The 14,133-nt window shown below is 36.6% G+C and overlaps 1 protein-coding gene across 1 annotated transcript in view; it reads right to left on the bottom strand.

Annotated features, from left to right (window-relative positions):
- The window catches only part of RIOK1 (RIO kinase 1), a 42,119-nt gene that overhangs the window by 26,857 nt on the left and 1,129 nt on the right, over nucleotides 1–14,133 (bottom strand). Inside the window, exons 2-5 of the mRNA XM_069103528.1 lie at nucleotides 13,452–13,662; nucleotides 6,952–7,042; nucleotides 6,148–6,217; nucleotides 2,996–3,038 (exon numbers count right to left, since the gene is read on the bottom strand). Of these exons, the coding sequence (XP_068959629.1) occupies nucleotides 2,996–3,038; nucleotides 6,148–6,217; nucleotides 6,952–7,042; nucleotides 13,452–13,662 (415 nt within the window). The remainder of the gene's footprint in view (nucleotides 1–2,995; nucleotides 3,039–6,147; nucleotides 6,218–6,951; nucleotides 7,043–13,451; nucleotides 13,663–14,133) is intronic.

A 14,133-nucleotide genomic window follows, 5' to 3' on the forward strand; every position in this document is an offset into this window, starting at 1 on the left:
AACTTAAAACATCACACAACAAATACAAGAAAAATGTCCCTAACTTCTGAACACAGAAACCAATACACACAGTACCAAAAGAATCTATAGTTTACTGCTAGGAAAAAGTCACATGTTGAAAATTCCAATCAAATTAAATCATTTCAAGGATAAATTCTGCAAGCAATCAAGAGCAACCCTTCAAATACAAAGGAAAGGGAATGCGAACATGACAAGACTACACTGTGCCAACCAGCAGCAGCAGGAAGGAATGGAGTGTGTTCCAAAGAGCACAGGAGCTTAAGATGAAGTGCAGAGTCGTGTACCCAGGAAACCTGAGCCCATGCATGAGTGAATAGCAAACGTTCAATAAAAGAGAAACTTGAAACCATTCTACAAGAACACCAGACAAGATTTGCTTTGCAAACATCTCAGAAAACAGAAAAACAAGAAAAGTAAATGAATATAATAACCAAAGTAAAGAAATTAATTAAATCCCCAGGGGATAAAGACAGCTATGGAGTTAACAACAAAAACAAAATAAAGGGAGACCATTAAGAGATTTCTATGTAAAAATAAACAAGCAAACAAGGGTGAAAGCTAAGTCAAATATAAAGCGTTAACTGTAGTTAACAGACTATGTCTCAACATCCCACCTACAAGTGAAATCAATTTGTGTGTGTGTGAGACTAACCTGAAAAATTGGAGAATACATAAAAGAGAGAGAGGAGAAAAATGATAAAGGGAAATGTTGTGTATCCTAATCAAGTCAATGGTTAATAATGAAGGGAAAATGACTCCTGTATTCTCTCAGGAAGAAGGGGGCCTACAGGAGAATGAATATGGACGCAAAGTGAGGGAAAGAAAAAGGGAAATCTTTTGGTGGGTGGAAGGTGGTAAAAATATAATAAAAATTATAATACTACCAAAATTAATTTATACTTTTTCAAATTATCAAAGGGATACTTTATGAACTCAATAAGACAATCAGAAAATTCATTTGGAAAACTAAAAGATACAGACTATCAAGGGAAATAATAAAGAGATATAAGGACAAAGGGGGAATATCTCTTCCAGACCCCAAACTATATTATAAATCAGTTATCACCAAGACCCTTTGGCACTGGTTAAAAAATAGAGATCAAGGTCAATAGAACAGATTAAAAAAGGTAGAATCAGAAACAATGTAACTCAATAACACAATATTCAATAAGCCAGAAAACATTACTTGAAGAATTATTTGATTAAAAAAAAAAAACTAGGTAAACTGGAAAGAAGAAATTAGGTTTAGATCAACTGTTGTTTAGTCATTCAGTTAAGTATCTGACTCCTCATGCCCCCATATGGGGTTTTCTTGGCAAAGATACTGGAGTGTTTGTCATTTTCTTCTCCAGTGGGTTAAGGCAAACAGAGGTAAAGTGACTTGCATACACAGCTACTAAGTATCTGAAGCTACATTTGAATTCAGGTCTTCTTTACTCCAGGCCCAACATCTATCCACTGAGTCACCTAGCTGAAGCTACCTTACACCACATTCCACAATATATTCTAAATGGATACATGTTGTTAACATTAAGAATCATGTCGGGGTGGCTAGGTGGCACAGTGAATAAAGCACTGGCCCTGGAGTTAGGAGGACCTGAGTTCAAATCCGGCCTCAGACACTTAACACAAAAACTAGCTGTGAAACCTTGGGCAAGTCACTTAACCCCATTTGCCTTCCAAAAAGCAAAAATATAAAAACTAAAATAAGAATCATGTCATAAAGAAAAAAAATCAAGAGAAATAAGAGCATATATCTTTCACAGCTATGGGTAGGAGATATATTATTAACCAAATAAAGGATAGAGAGAATCAAGATAAAATAGATAAGTGATTACATGTAAATTAGAAAGCTTGTGAGAAAAAATAATGTACCCTGGATAAGAAGAGATCAAAAGAGAAAATTTTTTTTTGAGTAATTATTTGTATATCTTGAATACCAAACCCTTAACATAAATATGTAAGTGAATATACAGGATGTTCCAAAGTCTTAGTGTAGTTTTAAGCCACTAGTGATTAAAACTGTACCAAGTTTTATGCGTAAACCATAAAACCAAAAGTCATTTCCCAAGATGTAAATGATCAAAGGATATGAAAAAACAGTTCTTAAAAGTGGAATTACAAACTATTTAACAACTATATGAAAGAATATTCCAAATCATTAACAAGAGAAATGCAAATCAAAAGAACTGAAGTTTCACCCATTCCTGGCAAATTGGTACTAGTGGCAAAAGATGGGCAAGAGTCAACACTGGAAGAAGATAGGCATACTAGTCCACTCTTGGTGGAGCTATGAATCTGTATAACCATTTTGGAAAGCAACTTGGAATTATGCAAATAAAGTGAGTAAAATGTTCATACCGTTTGACCAAAGATTCCACTAAAAGGCCACAAAGAGGCCACTGATAAGAAATTCTCAAAGACACCAAAATATTTACAGTGACACTCTTGGTAATAGCAAGAAATTGGAAATAAAGATGTCCATTGACTGGTGGATGCCTAACAAATCGTGGTACATGAATATAATGGAGTATTACTGGGCTGTGATGAATATGATGAAGCACAGAAAGTGAAATAAGCAAAGTTAAGAAAACAATGATTACAATGTGAATATTAAGAACCACCACACACAAAAAAATCTAAAGTAGATGCTGCAAAATTACAAAGAACAAGCAAGGATCCAAAGAAAACACCCAAGACATCTCTCCACCACACCTCTTAGCAGAGATGGGAGGTACACAAGTATGGTTAACACTGCACATATTTTCAGCATCCTATGATGAGGATTGGTTTTGCTGATTTTTTTCATTAAAAAATACCACTTGTCATATGGGGTAGTCTAGCCGTCTGGGAGATGAGGAAGAGGGATACTGGGCAAAGGTGTAGTGATTTTTTTTAAAAAGCTATCAATAAAAAATTTATTTCTAAAAATAAAATAGCAGAAATATTCATTAAAAACATTTTTAAAGTGTACCTGTTCCACTGTTGCTCTGTCCGCCTTATCTTTAACCCGATACCTAACCAAAAGCAAAAAAGATACATGTGATGTTATAAATATTTGTCATATTTTAATGAAATAAAACCTAAATAAAATAAAAGCACAAATGACTGCACTGCTTCATTAAAAAACCCAAGCAGTTTCCTTATCATGTTTCTCTCATTTCCAAGTTCTCCACCTTTCATGATATTGACTTCTTATTTCTATTTCTCTTATTCTTAGCTCAGTTTGCTCATGTCTACCTCCCTTCAGTTTGCCTTCTAATGCTTTCATTCTTACAAGGAGCAGAAGGGAAAGGACTTAACTTTGAGTCATAGGACCCCAGTTCTAATCTCAGCTTTGTCATTTATCACCTATATAACTTTGGGCAAGTCACTTAAATTCTCTGGGACTTGGTCTCATCACCTCTAAACAAGATGGTTGAAATGGATGGTCTCTAAGGTCCCTTCCAGCTCTAGATGGAATTTTATAATTTCACAAAAGCAGGAATTCTGAGAAAAAAGAAAAAAGCTCATCCCACAGCCAAGAGAAATACTAATTAATCTTTCTTCAAGCAAAAAGCTTTAAGGCAATCAAGTAGTTAGAACCTGTAGACATATCAGGGCTTTCTACAAATAAATAGTACATAATGTTAAAAGCAGGTGATTTTAATAAGTGCTTGTCTGCAGTAGATACAATACTAGACTTGAAGTCATCAAAAGCCAAGCTCAAGACCTGCCACTAACCCTTACCATCACTTAATTCATTGAGTCTACTTTTCTTATCTATAAAATGGGCATAATTCCTCCAGTAGATTCAAAGTGAGATATGGTGCTCTGCAAACTCTCAAGTATTACATCAATGTCAAAACTATCATTTAATTCAAAGAAAGCTTCAATTTTAAGGCTGTAGGACTTGATAAGGAGACAGAAAAACTCAACTTTTTCCATTTCAGCTGGTGGAATGGGTGTTGCCTCAGACAAACTGAAATCTGGGAGAGACCTTAGCTTAAAAAGGTCAAGGTCCCCCATTGCATCTGTGGCCATAGCCAGTCATCCCGACCTACATCTTGCTCCTGGACTCAGATGACTCTGGAGAATAGACCAAGGCTGATGACTCTGCACAGCCCTGCCTCACTTAAATCCAATTCACCTGCAAGTCAAGCCATCACCCTCCTGATGTCATTGGTCCTCTTTGAGCACAAAGGACGAACAACAAACAGCTAGTTTAGATGTCAGTCTCTAACTTGGTTTCACTTCTAACTTCTTAAGAATACTTTGATTTGCAGAGTAGAAAGAATACTGGGACTTTAACTCAGAAAATCTGCCTTCAAGCCCCAGTTCTGCTGCTAAGTAGTGGCATGCCACACTCTTCTCTCAGTCCCTTAATCTCTGTTAGGCTTTCTTTGTCCTCTGCAAAATGAGGATGCTGCTACTTCTTCTATCTTCTGAGTTTATTATGTGGATCCAAAATAATAATCTGCACAAATACCTTCATAACTATAAAATGCTCCATCTCAATTATTGTCATGGTAATTTAATGAATAACAATATTTATAAAAAATTCAAGTGTCTACTACATTTCCTTTGTGAAATTCAAACATTTATGACATAGAGGCCTGCTTTCACTAGAAACCCATGATCCTAAGTCAGGGCTGAACCTCTTGTAACAATTAGCTATAAGAACAAGATGTAAATATTCTTCCTAGTCAATATATTATTCAGTCATTAGTCCTAACAGTACAGGGGCTCTTAGAGCAGAAAAGGGCTTTTATAGATCATCTTATTCAACTTCATCATACTGACAATGAAACTGAGGCTCAAAGTGGTGATGGTCATATAGATTAAGATTGTGAGCTGCTGCAGGGCTTAGAGTGCTTGGCACATGGTTAGCCCTTAATAAATGGTTAGTGACCAAATAAAAATCAGATTTTCTAACTCTAAAACCTCTATTCTTTCCAATACAGCACACCCATTGATTTTACCCATATGTATGACATGCATATGAAACAAACTTGGGCTGAAGTATGAAAAAGGAAACAACAATTAGCAAATATAATTAAAAGGGCCATTCTTGCACTCTTCTAGCTAGAAAACTGTTTCTATCACTAACTATAATCATTGATTAGTACAAACTCGTAAGCATTTATATGCTCCCCCAGCTGCCTCATTTTACAGAAGAAAAAACTGAGTCCCAAGGAATTTATGTGACTTGCCCAAGGTCACACAGGTTAAGTGGAAGTAGCCAGATGGAGCCTGAATTGGGAGTCTGGCTGTCTCAGAGTCCAAATTCTGCCTCACACACTTATTAGCTGTGTGACCCTAGGCAGATCTCAACCTTTCTCAGCCTCATTTTCCTTATCTGTAAAGTAGAGATAATATCACCTGAATCACAGGATTGGATGTGAGAATCAAATGAAAGAACACAGGTTAATGCTTTCCAAATCTTAGAAGGTTAATTAATGCTAGCTATTATCATGGAGTTAGATTAGATGAACACTGATGTCCTTCCAACTCTAGACCTATGATTATTGCATATAATTAAGAATATACAAAAATTGTTTAAGAATACACAAATTATATGCATTTCCTGATCCTTATTCAATACTTTTCACATGATAGCCTTATGAAAGGTCATAGTGTTATTCAAATTTTAGAAAATTAAATAAGTACAAAACTTATGTTCACAAATACTGGGCAAGGTTCTAGGCAAAATACCTTTCTATCTGGCTGGCAAAGAATTTATGATCCATTTTTTTAAGCTAGTAAGGTCATATCCTTAGTAACTGAACTACAAATATCATCCTAACTGCTGAATTTCCTAATACTTCTTCCTAGTTGGACGAAATAAAAGTATGAGTTATTCTGACATCAATATATATATACGTAGAGGGAGATTAATATGTATCTATGTATATCTATATCTACATACAGCATTTTTACACATAATCCCAGGGTGGCCTATTTTGAAAAGGTAACGTGAAGAATGAGAAAAGTGTAGTCTTATCTTGTACTTAATATGCTGTGGGGGAAGGAAAAAATGTGAAGTGAGATTGATTACTCCTAAGCCAACAAAAAAGAATACATTTCAGGAACTCAAAAACTTGAATCTATAATAATAAGTTAAAAAGTTCTCAAAATACTACTTACATATCTGCCTCCTTTTGTCTAGTTTTTTCAGTGACTTTATTTATAACAGAATCAGCAAGATTAAGTTTATCTAAAAGAAAGATGACAGGTGAGCACACAAATTTTTGATTTAGGAAAAAAAAACCAGCTGACTTTTCTATTTTGTTCCTGTATCTGAAACTGGTCAAAAAACCTAAGATATCTAGCTAATGATCATATCCATATATGAATCACTAGATCTGCATAAGTTAAATTGACGCTGCTTCAAATTAGGCTACAAACATAAATAAGAATAAGTCAATACAACAGTCTGATTTCTAGGAAGAACTTCGACTTCCATTCAATGCTAAAACTGAAAAACTAGAAACAACTAAAAGAAGTTCAATCAATCTATTTCTGGGAGATAAACAAGATCATATGGCATTTTTCAAAGATACAGGAAAAATCCAAGAATTCTAGTTAGTATCTGAGATAGTGAGGAGTTCAACAGGTAATTGCAATGTTTAATTAAATACCGCTAATCAGCCCAATGTTTGAGGAAAAACAGGCATGAAAGATAATAAAAACTGCATTTTAATATTCTTGCATTCTCAATACAGTTGCAAAAGGTTAAGCCTTTAACTCCATTAAATCAGACACTTTTACATGCAGACTAACTAGAATATGTGAAACTTTGTTTCAAAACTACATATGTTTCTATTATATCTGAGGAAACAGAAAAGGGAGGAAATTGTTTCTGGCTGTTCTTAATTATAACTTGAGTCTTACTTCTGTGTAACCAATCAGTATTCCTTGAATTTCTCTCTCAGGCATTTACAAACTCACCTAGGTTAATTTTATTCTCAAATTTTCTTAAGGCCTTGTCTGCTGGAGTTGACATTTTTGCCAAGTTGAAGTGCCTGGGTTGTCGATTAGCCTAGAAGAGATGTGGAAAACTCACTCAACACAAGCAGAGTGAAATATTCAATTATTAGGACCTATATTTATACCTACATTTTGTGGCATACATACAGAAAGGTTAGTGAACCATCAATAAACTTTTCTTAAGAATTTTTAAAGAATGAAGAGGAGGTTGAAACTAAATAATCAGAGGCTTTCTGCTATCCATGTCATAGTATGACCCTGATTATCATGAAGGAGTTAAGAGTTCAATTTCGGTAAGTTTTTCTTACTTGATGGGCTTATCTAGTTATTTTAGGAAAGAGCATTTACCCCAAATGACAAAGATGGATCAATTTAATCAACTTAATTCATCAGATACAGAGCATCTCAGAAACACCATTTTGTACAATTCCACCCTAGCTCAGGGCTATGCCAAAATGCTTCAACCTTCTTCTCAGCACAAAATCCTTTCTGAAATTCTCAAGCAAAACTGTTTTTCTGCCATCTCATCTTTCCTGAGGGAAGTTCCCTAAATAGAGCCTAGTACAGTAAGTATTCAAATGCACCTAAGATCTCAAAAATTCAGCAGCAACTTCCATCAATGCAGATCACAACTTACCGATGACTTACCTAGCCTATGAAAGTGTTATCCACATTCAACTAAAAGTTCACCATAGGGTGTTATCTTACCATGCCTAGGGCCTTTCTTGCTTGAAATATCATTAACAGTGAAGTACTTTCTTTGTTCGCCCATTTATCTCTTGCTTTCACCTTGTGACCAACCCATCTCATTTTCTTACCATACAATTCCTTAGACACCCTTTACCCCTGTTCCTCTTTGAAGTCACTACTGGTTATGAGTAACAGCCTGCTTGTCAGCATCACATCACTCTCTGGTACTTAGTTCTTTGGAGGTAGTGGTGCCGTTCCATAACTCACTGTTGCTCTATAGCAACACCAGGAAAATATGAATATCAAAAAATGTGTGTCTTTGCTTTCATACGAAGCTTGGGGTCACTAAAAAAGTTTGCAATTCCCTAAAAACCATTCACTCCTCTCTTCCCCTCTTTTTCAAATCTGATTTCAGTACACTATTTATCTGACTATATACACACTGTTGGACAACTTCTTTAGAGTGGCTGAAATATGAGCATTCTTCACTCTGAGCACACTCTCCATTCATTCTTCAAAAAGCCATTCTTCATCAACTTAGTCTTTCCTTTATGTATGGACAGGCCAAACTCCTTCGAGTGATTATAGTTCTCTTTCAAGAGGCTCTGCAACATACTGAGGGATGATGTAGTCAGCCCAATGTCATCTGTAAAAATAGGTCCATCTGGATGGTCATCCTCAACCGAAATGGATGGACACTGTACTTTTATCTCTTCCCATCATCACAGTGGGGAATCTTTGGTAAGAATACATCTCACCATGTTATGCTTCAACTGACATTACTTGTCATTGAAAAGAGTTATTGCTGTTATCACATTTTCCGAGGAATTGTGAATCAGGATCTATGACTAAGACATTTTTCTACAGAAAAGCTCATATAATGATTTATGTGTTCTACCAAATCAAATGCTTTTTCATAATTAACAATTAGCACATTGGATCATATATTCTTTACATTTCAGTAAACTATGAGATGGCAAAGATGTGGTCCAATGTTGATCACCACTTGAAAATGCCTATTTTCTCTATTTATATAAAACTCTCAAAAATTTTCCATAGAGAGGAGAGTAGGAATGTAGGTCAGTAGTTAACTAAACCTTTTCTTGGTTACCTTTTCCAGTATTAACAAGATGCTTTTCACAGCCATCTATTTCCAACTGGCAACTCAGAGACAGACAGGGGCTCTCTTCATCTCACTACTATGTTAATTTACATTACGGTTAAATTCCTTGATGAAATTACTATAATTGGTGTTTATACCATTTCTGTTGTCTGTGAAACAAAGAAATATTAAAAATGGCCCCTGGTCCTATTTAGCCCTGTTCTAATTCTGCAATGGTGGCAGATTGGTAAGAGGAAGCAAGTAGAGGGTGCTAAGAATTACAGTTTTGGGATCACCAAACTTCCACCTCACAAAGTGTAATATCCTTATCCAATGAACAAGTAGATAGATTATTCCTGGAGGAGCTGAATCACATCAATTTTTATATTCTCACTATAAACAAAACCAAAAGAAAGAAAGAAGTTGCAGTTAAATGGAAAGAGGATCATTAGTATTCTTTGCTAAGTCAAAGAAAGGAATTAGTGGAGTAAATTTTAGCATATACCCAAATATAAGAAACACTTTCATCAGACAGTTGGTCATTATATATTGCAGTACTAATGTTAAGTAGCTGTTGGAGACACCTATGCAAATAATATCAGTTTATGTACCAATGTTGGTTATTAAGGATGAATGGTAGAGATATGAACCCACTGTGCTAATTGTTAATTATTGTAGAAAGCCTACAAAAAAAAGCTAATAGGACCTTCCAAATCAAATCAACATGTACTGATATTTGGTGACTTCACAAAAATAAGGAATGGTGAGGCTGGGGAGAAATATGGGAATGCATGGTTCAGGAAAAAGAAATGAGAAGTTAGAGACTTATAGACTACACAGAAGCCTCATGCCTCTAAATCCATGAACATATTCTTTGGGGAAAAGGGTACTGGACATGGCAAGTCCCAAATGACACCATATGAAATAGGCATTTTAGTAGAGAAGAAAAGATGTGCTATTCATGTGGGAATTCTTATTTAATCAGCTGTGCACAATCAGACCACTAACTCAGAGCTAAAATTAAAATTTGGGAGGAAGGGTTTAGGGATGGGAAGAAGCACTTGGAATGAATAATAAAGAGATGACAGACAAAACAATTTAACTGAATTATAAGTGGGAATACCTCTCACTTTCCACTGCTATTTCCATACTCTCCTTCTACCACTGGTGGCTTACCAAACCCCCACTGCTGGATCACTTCCATCATTCATTTCCTTTCCTCCTATTCACATGCTGCTAAACAGAAGTGGAGAAGAGCATGAAATCTGTGTTGACAGGCCTTCGCTGCAGCAAAACACAATTTCATTCCTCTTAATTCATTCACTACCCCACTTTCCACAGCAACTACTCCAAACCTCATATCCCTTCAACCCTCCCACACCACCAAAAGATTGAGGCCTTTTATCTAGAGCCCCTTTCCCTTCCTCCTCATCTAACATCATTCAGCATTTCTTTCTTCACTGTGGCCTTGCTCCTCGCCAAAGCCAACTCTTCTATGGGCACTCTTGAGCTCAAACCCCAGTCTTCTTCAGCAGAATGATCCTACTGTTAATTCTTCCTCTCCCCCTCCAGCCCAATCTACTAGTTGTTTTCCAGCCAGTTACAAACATACTCCTATCTCTCTTATCTTTAAAAAAAAAAAAGCATCACTTAATCCAACCCTCCCTCTAGCTATTGTCCTGCATCTCTCTTCCCACTCCTCTTCTCTCATTCTCTTCTAGACCCTATGCAATCTGGTTTCTGACTTCAGGCATTGACTAGCTGTGTGACCCTAGGTAAAGTCATTCAGCCTCTTCTGGCATCTATTTCCCCTTCTATAAATGGTGAAGAGAGTAACAACCTAACTCACAGAATTATTGTGAGGATTAGATGAGATAACATACATAAAGCATTTTGCAAACCTTAAAGCTATACAGGTGCTAGCTATTTTGTCATCATTCAATTGAAGCTGCCCTCTTTAAGGTTGCCAGTGAGCTTCATAATGGCCAATCTTCTCAAATCTCATTCTTCTTGATCTCTGTAGCACCTGACATTGCTGATGACCACCTAGATTCTCTCTCCTTTCAAGATGCTCATAACACTGCCCCCTCACAGTGGTTCTCCTATAACTTCATTATCTGGTTCCCCTGCTGGTTCTTCAACTAGGTCATGCCCACTAACTGTGGACGACCTCCATTCCAAGGCTCAATCACTACTTTTTTTCTTTTTTTGCTTTATGTGATCACCCTTGGTGACCTATCAGCTCTCACATGTTTAATTATCTCTATGCAGATGTTTCCTCAATACATGTATGTCCAGTCCTATTCTGTCTCAGAAGCTATCACTAATTGCATCTTGGACACTGAGAACTTGATGTCCTGTAATTATCTTAAATGTCAACATGGTCAAAGGAGAAGATATTAGCCTTCCACCCTGCCCCCCCCAAATGCCCCTTCCACACTCCCCTGTTACTGTTAAGGGTACCACCGTCCTCTCAACTAAAACCTTGGTTTCATCTTTGACTCTTTACTTTTGTATCCGTCTGCAACACAATCTGTTGCCAAATCTGGTCATTTCTACCTTCAAAATCTCTCAGACATCCTAGTTCAGGCCTCCATCATCTTTCCTGCACCTCCGTCATATCCTTTTTAATCTGCCTCCTGCCTTAAGTCTCTCCCCACCCCAAGCCATCCTCCACTCAGAAGGCAAGGGGACCCTTCTAACGCAGAGCTATGATTGTGTTGATCCCCCTGCTCCATGAGCTCCAACAGCCCCCCTATTGCTTCCAGGATCCGAAAACAAACTCCTCTGGCATCTAAAGCTCTTCATAACCTGCCTTTTTTCCTTTACATACTCAATGCCTCAGAAACACAGGCCCACTTGCACTTCCACTTTCATCTCTTGCCACTGTACTGGCTTCTACCCCCCCTCCCCCCTCACCTCACCCCTTAGTTTCCCTGGTTTTTCCTTCAAGATTCAACTCAAATCCCACCTTCAGCAAGAGATCTTTCCCCATCTCTCTGACAGATGCTAACATCCTCCTTAATCAGACTGCCTCCCATTTACTCTGTATAGATGTTGTAGGGACCTAATTATTTATATTGTCTTAAGTCATTAGAATAGAAGCTCCTAGAGCACAGGGAATGCTTTTTCCCTCCTTTGTTTCCTCCCAATACCCAGCACAAAAGCACTTAAGAGCTTACTGACTAATTACTCAATAAAAATGAAAGGAAACAATTCCCAAAGAGGAAAGACATTATATATTATATAGACAGGTGGGGATACATCTGAGCCACTGGAAAGTGAACTTCCAGAGCAAAGGGACCATTTCACCTTCCTTTGTTTCCTCGATGCTTACACACTAAGTATCCAATAAAAACTAAAGGAAATAATGTCCTGAGGAGGAAAAACATTTCATGGAATATATAAATCACAAATGAACAGAGAATAAAAGTTCAAAGGGAGAGTTTTTTTGGCCTGAAACTTCCAAAATTAACAAATATAATCACAAACTTACCAACTGTAACCACAAGTATAATAAGAAATTATCCTGTTTAAATACTCAACTCTGCTTAGCCCAAGTTATTTTTATAGTAACATTTACATAGCACTTTTAAGATTAGTAAGAGTGAGGGTGCGTGCGTGTGCGTGTGTGTGCGTGTGCGTGTGTGTGTGTGTCTTCCTAACAATGGTTTTGTAAGGTATGCACTACGGGAATTATTTCCATTTAACAGTAGACAAAACTGAGGCTCAGACACTGGTTAAGGACCTTGCCCATGGATATAGAAGCAGTATTCTAACCCAAGTCTCTCCAGATTCTAAGTCCTGACCTCCTTCTATTACATCATAATGCACAGGTAAGATTATTTTTTCCTACTCTGTTTTAGATTATTTGTTAAGTTCTTCATAAGTGTTGGATTTTAATTTACACAATTAAATACATGGAGTCCCTTATTTTTCTAGACCCTCACCACTATATGCCATAAATGGAGGAAGTGTGGTCCAGGAGCAAGAACAATGGATTGGGCTGTCCGACTTCAAATTCTACCTCTAGATTTACTGCTTGAGTGACCTCAGGCAAGCCTTCATCTCCTATAAAACATGAAGTCTGGAATAGATGGGGTCTGAGGTCCCTTCCAGTTCTAGATCTCTGACCTAAGGTGCTTATCATCTCACCTTTCAAAAAGCAGAATAAAAACTGAACAGTGTGGGAAAGGTAGGGGGCTATGGGTGTGAAAGCTTGTGTATTCTCTCATAAACTGTGAATAATTTTGCTTTGCTGCATTGTTGTTTGTTTTTTGTTTTTTACCCCTTTTCTTCTTTGTTTCAAGGTAAGGCTATATTTGGAAATGAATGAAATGTTAAAAATGAATTGACAAGAGAACATAACTCTAACACAATCCTTTCCAGTAATTAAGAACTAGAGCAGAATCTACATTTCAGAGGGTAAGTGAATTTGGATGGGAAAACTACATTTTTACTTTCACTAATCTTTTAACTGAATTTTGTCATTTCCTCTGATTATAATTATAGCCAATAAAACACTTTTCTGAAAAGGGGTCCATAGATTTCACCTGACTGCCAAAACGGACCATGACAGAAAAAAAGAGGTTAATTGATCTTGTTTTAGAGCAAAGCTTGTATTACGAGGAAATACTAGAAAGGTGTCAGAAACTCATTTATAAAATACCTGTGGGTTACTCCCTCCAGTTGAAGAAGAGCCCTTAGTAATTTTCCCAATTTCATCATCCCAGTCCCAATCATCATTATCATCATCATCATCATAATCTTCATAATCATCTTCCTGAATTTCTTCATCAACCTCATTCAAAGTCTGGTGAAAATTTTTAGATGCATCTTCTTCCTCTTCTTGGCTTGTTTCCATGCTGGCCATACTTCCACTAAAAACAGTAATTTTTCAGGTAGAGTTACATGCAATCTAAGCTAAGGTGACAAAAATGCCACAACTGTGTGAATTTTTAGTCATTAGGAAATTTAAGGCATTTGTACTTCCATTTTAATAAGAGACATTTTTATACAAAGAAATATTTAACCAAAGCTAATTTTTTAAAATAACTAAACATAAACTTTAAAAAATACAAGCTTAACTTGGGGTGCAGATTAAGACATATATTTACGGCCAAGGAAGGGATTTGTTTTGTTCCACTATGCATATTTATGCATGTTTTTTTCTCCCCATGGGGGGAGGGGAGGTAGGTGAAAGAAAAACAAAGATTTATTGTTAACTGAAAACTTTTTTTAATGTTTTAAAAAGGCACAAAATGCCATATTTTGAGACATTTGGAATCAATGTACACACTACCGTTCTTAAGACAACAATGCAATCCTAGGCATATCAACAAAATAACAAT

Source organism: Petaurus breviceps, unplaced genomic scaffold (assembly GCF_028583685.1).
Source record: "Petaurus breviceps papuanus isolate PSGF00001 unplaced genomic scaffold, PetGlider_PUasm1.0 582, whole genome shotgun sequence".
In the NCBI taxonomy this organism is placed as follows: Eukaryota; Metazoa; Chordata; class Mammalia; order Diprotodontia; family Petauridae; genus Petaurus; species Petaurus breviceps.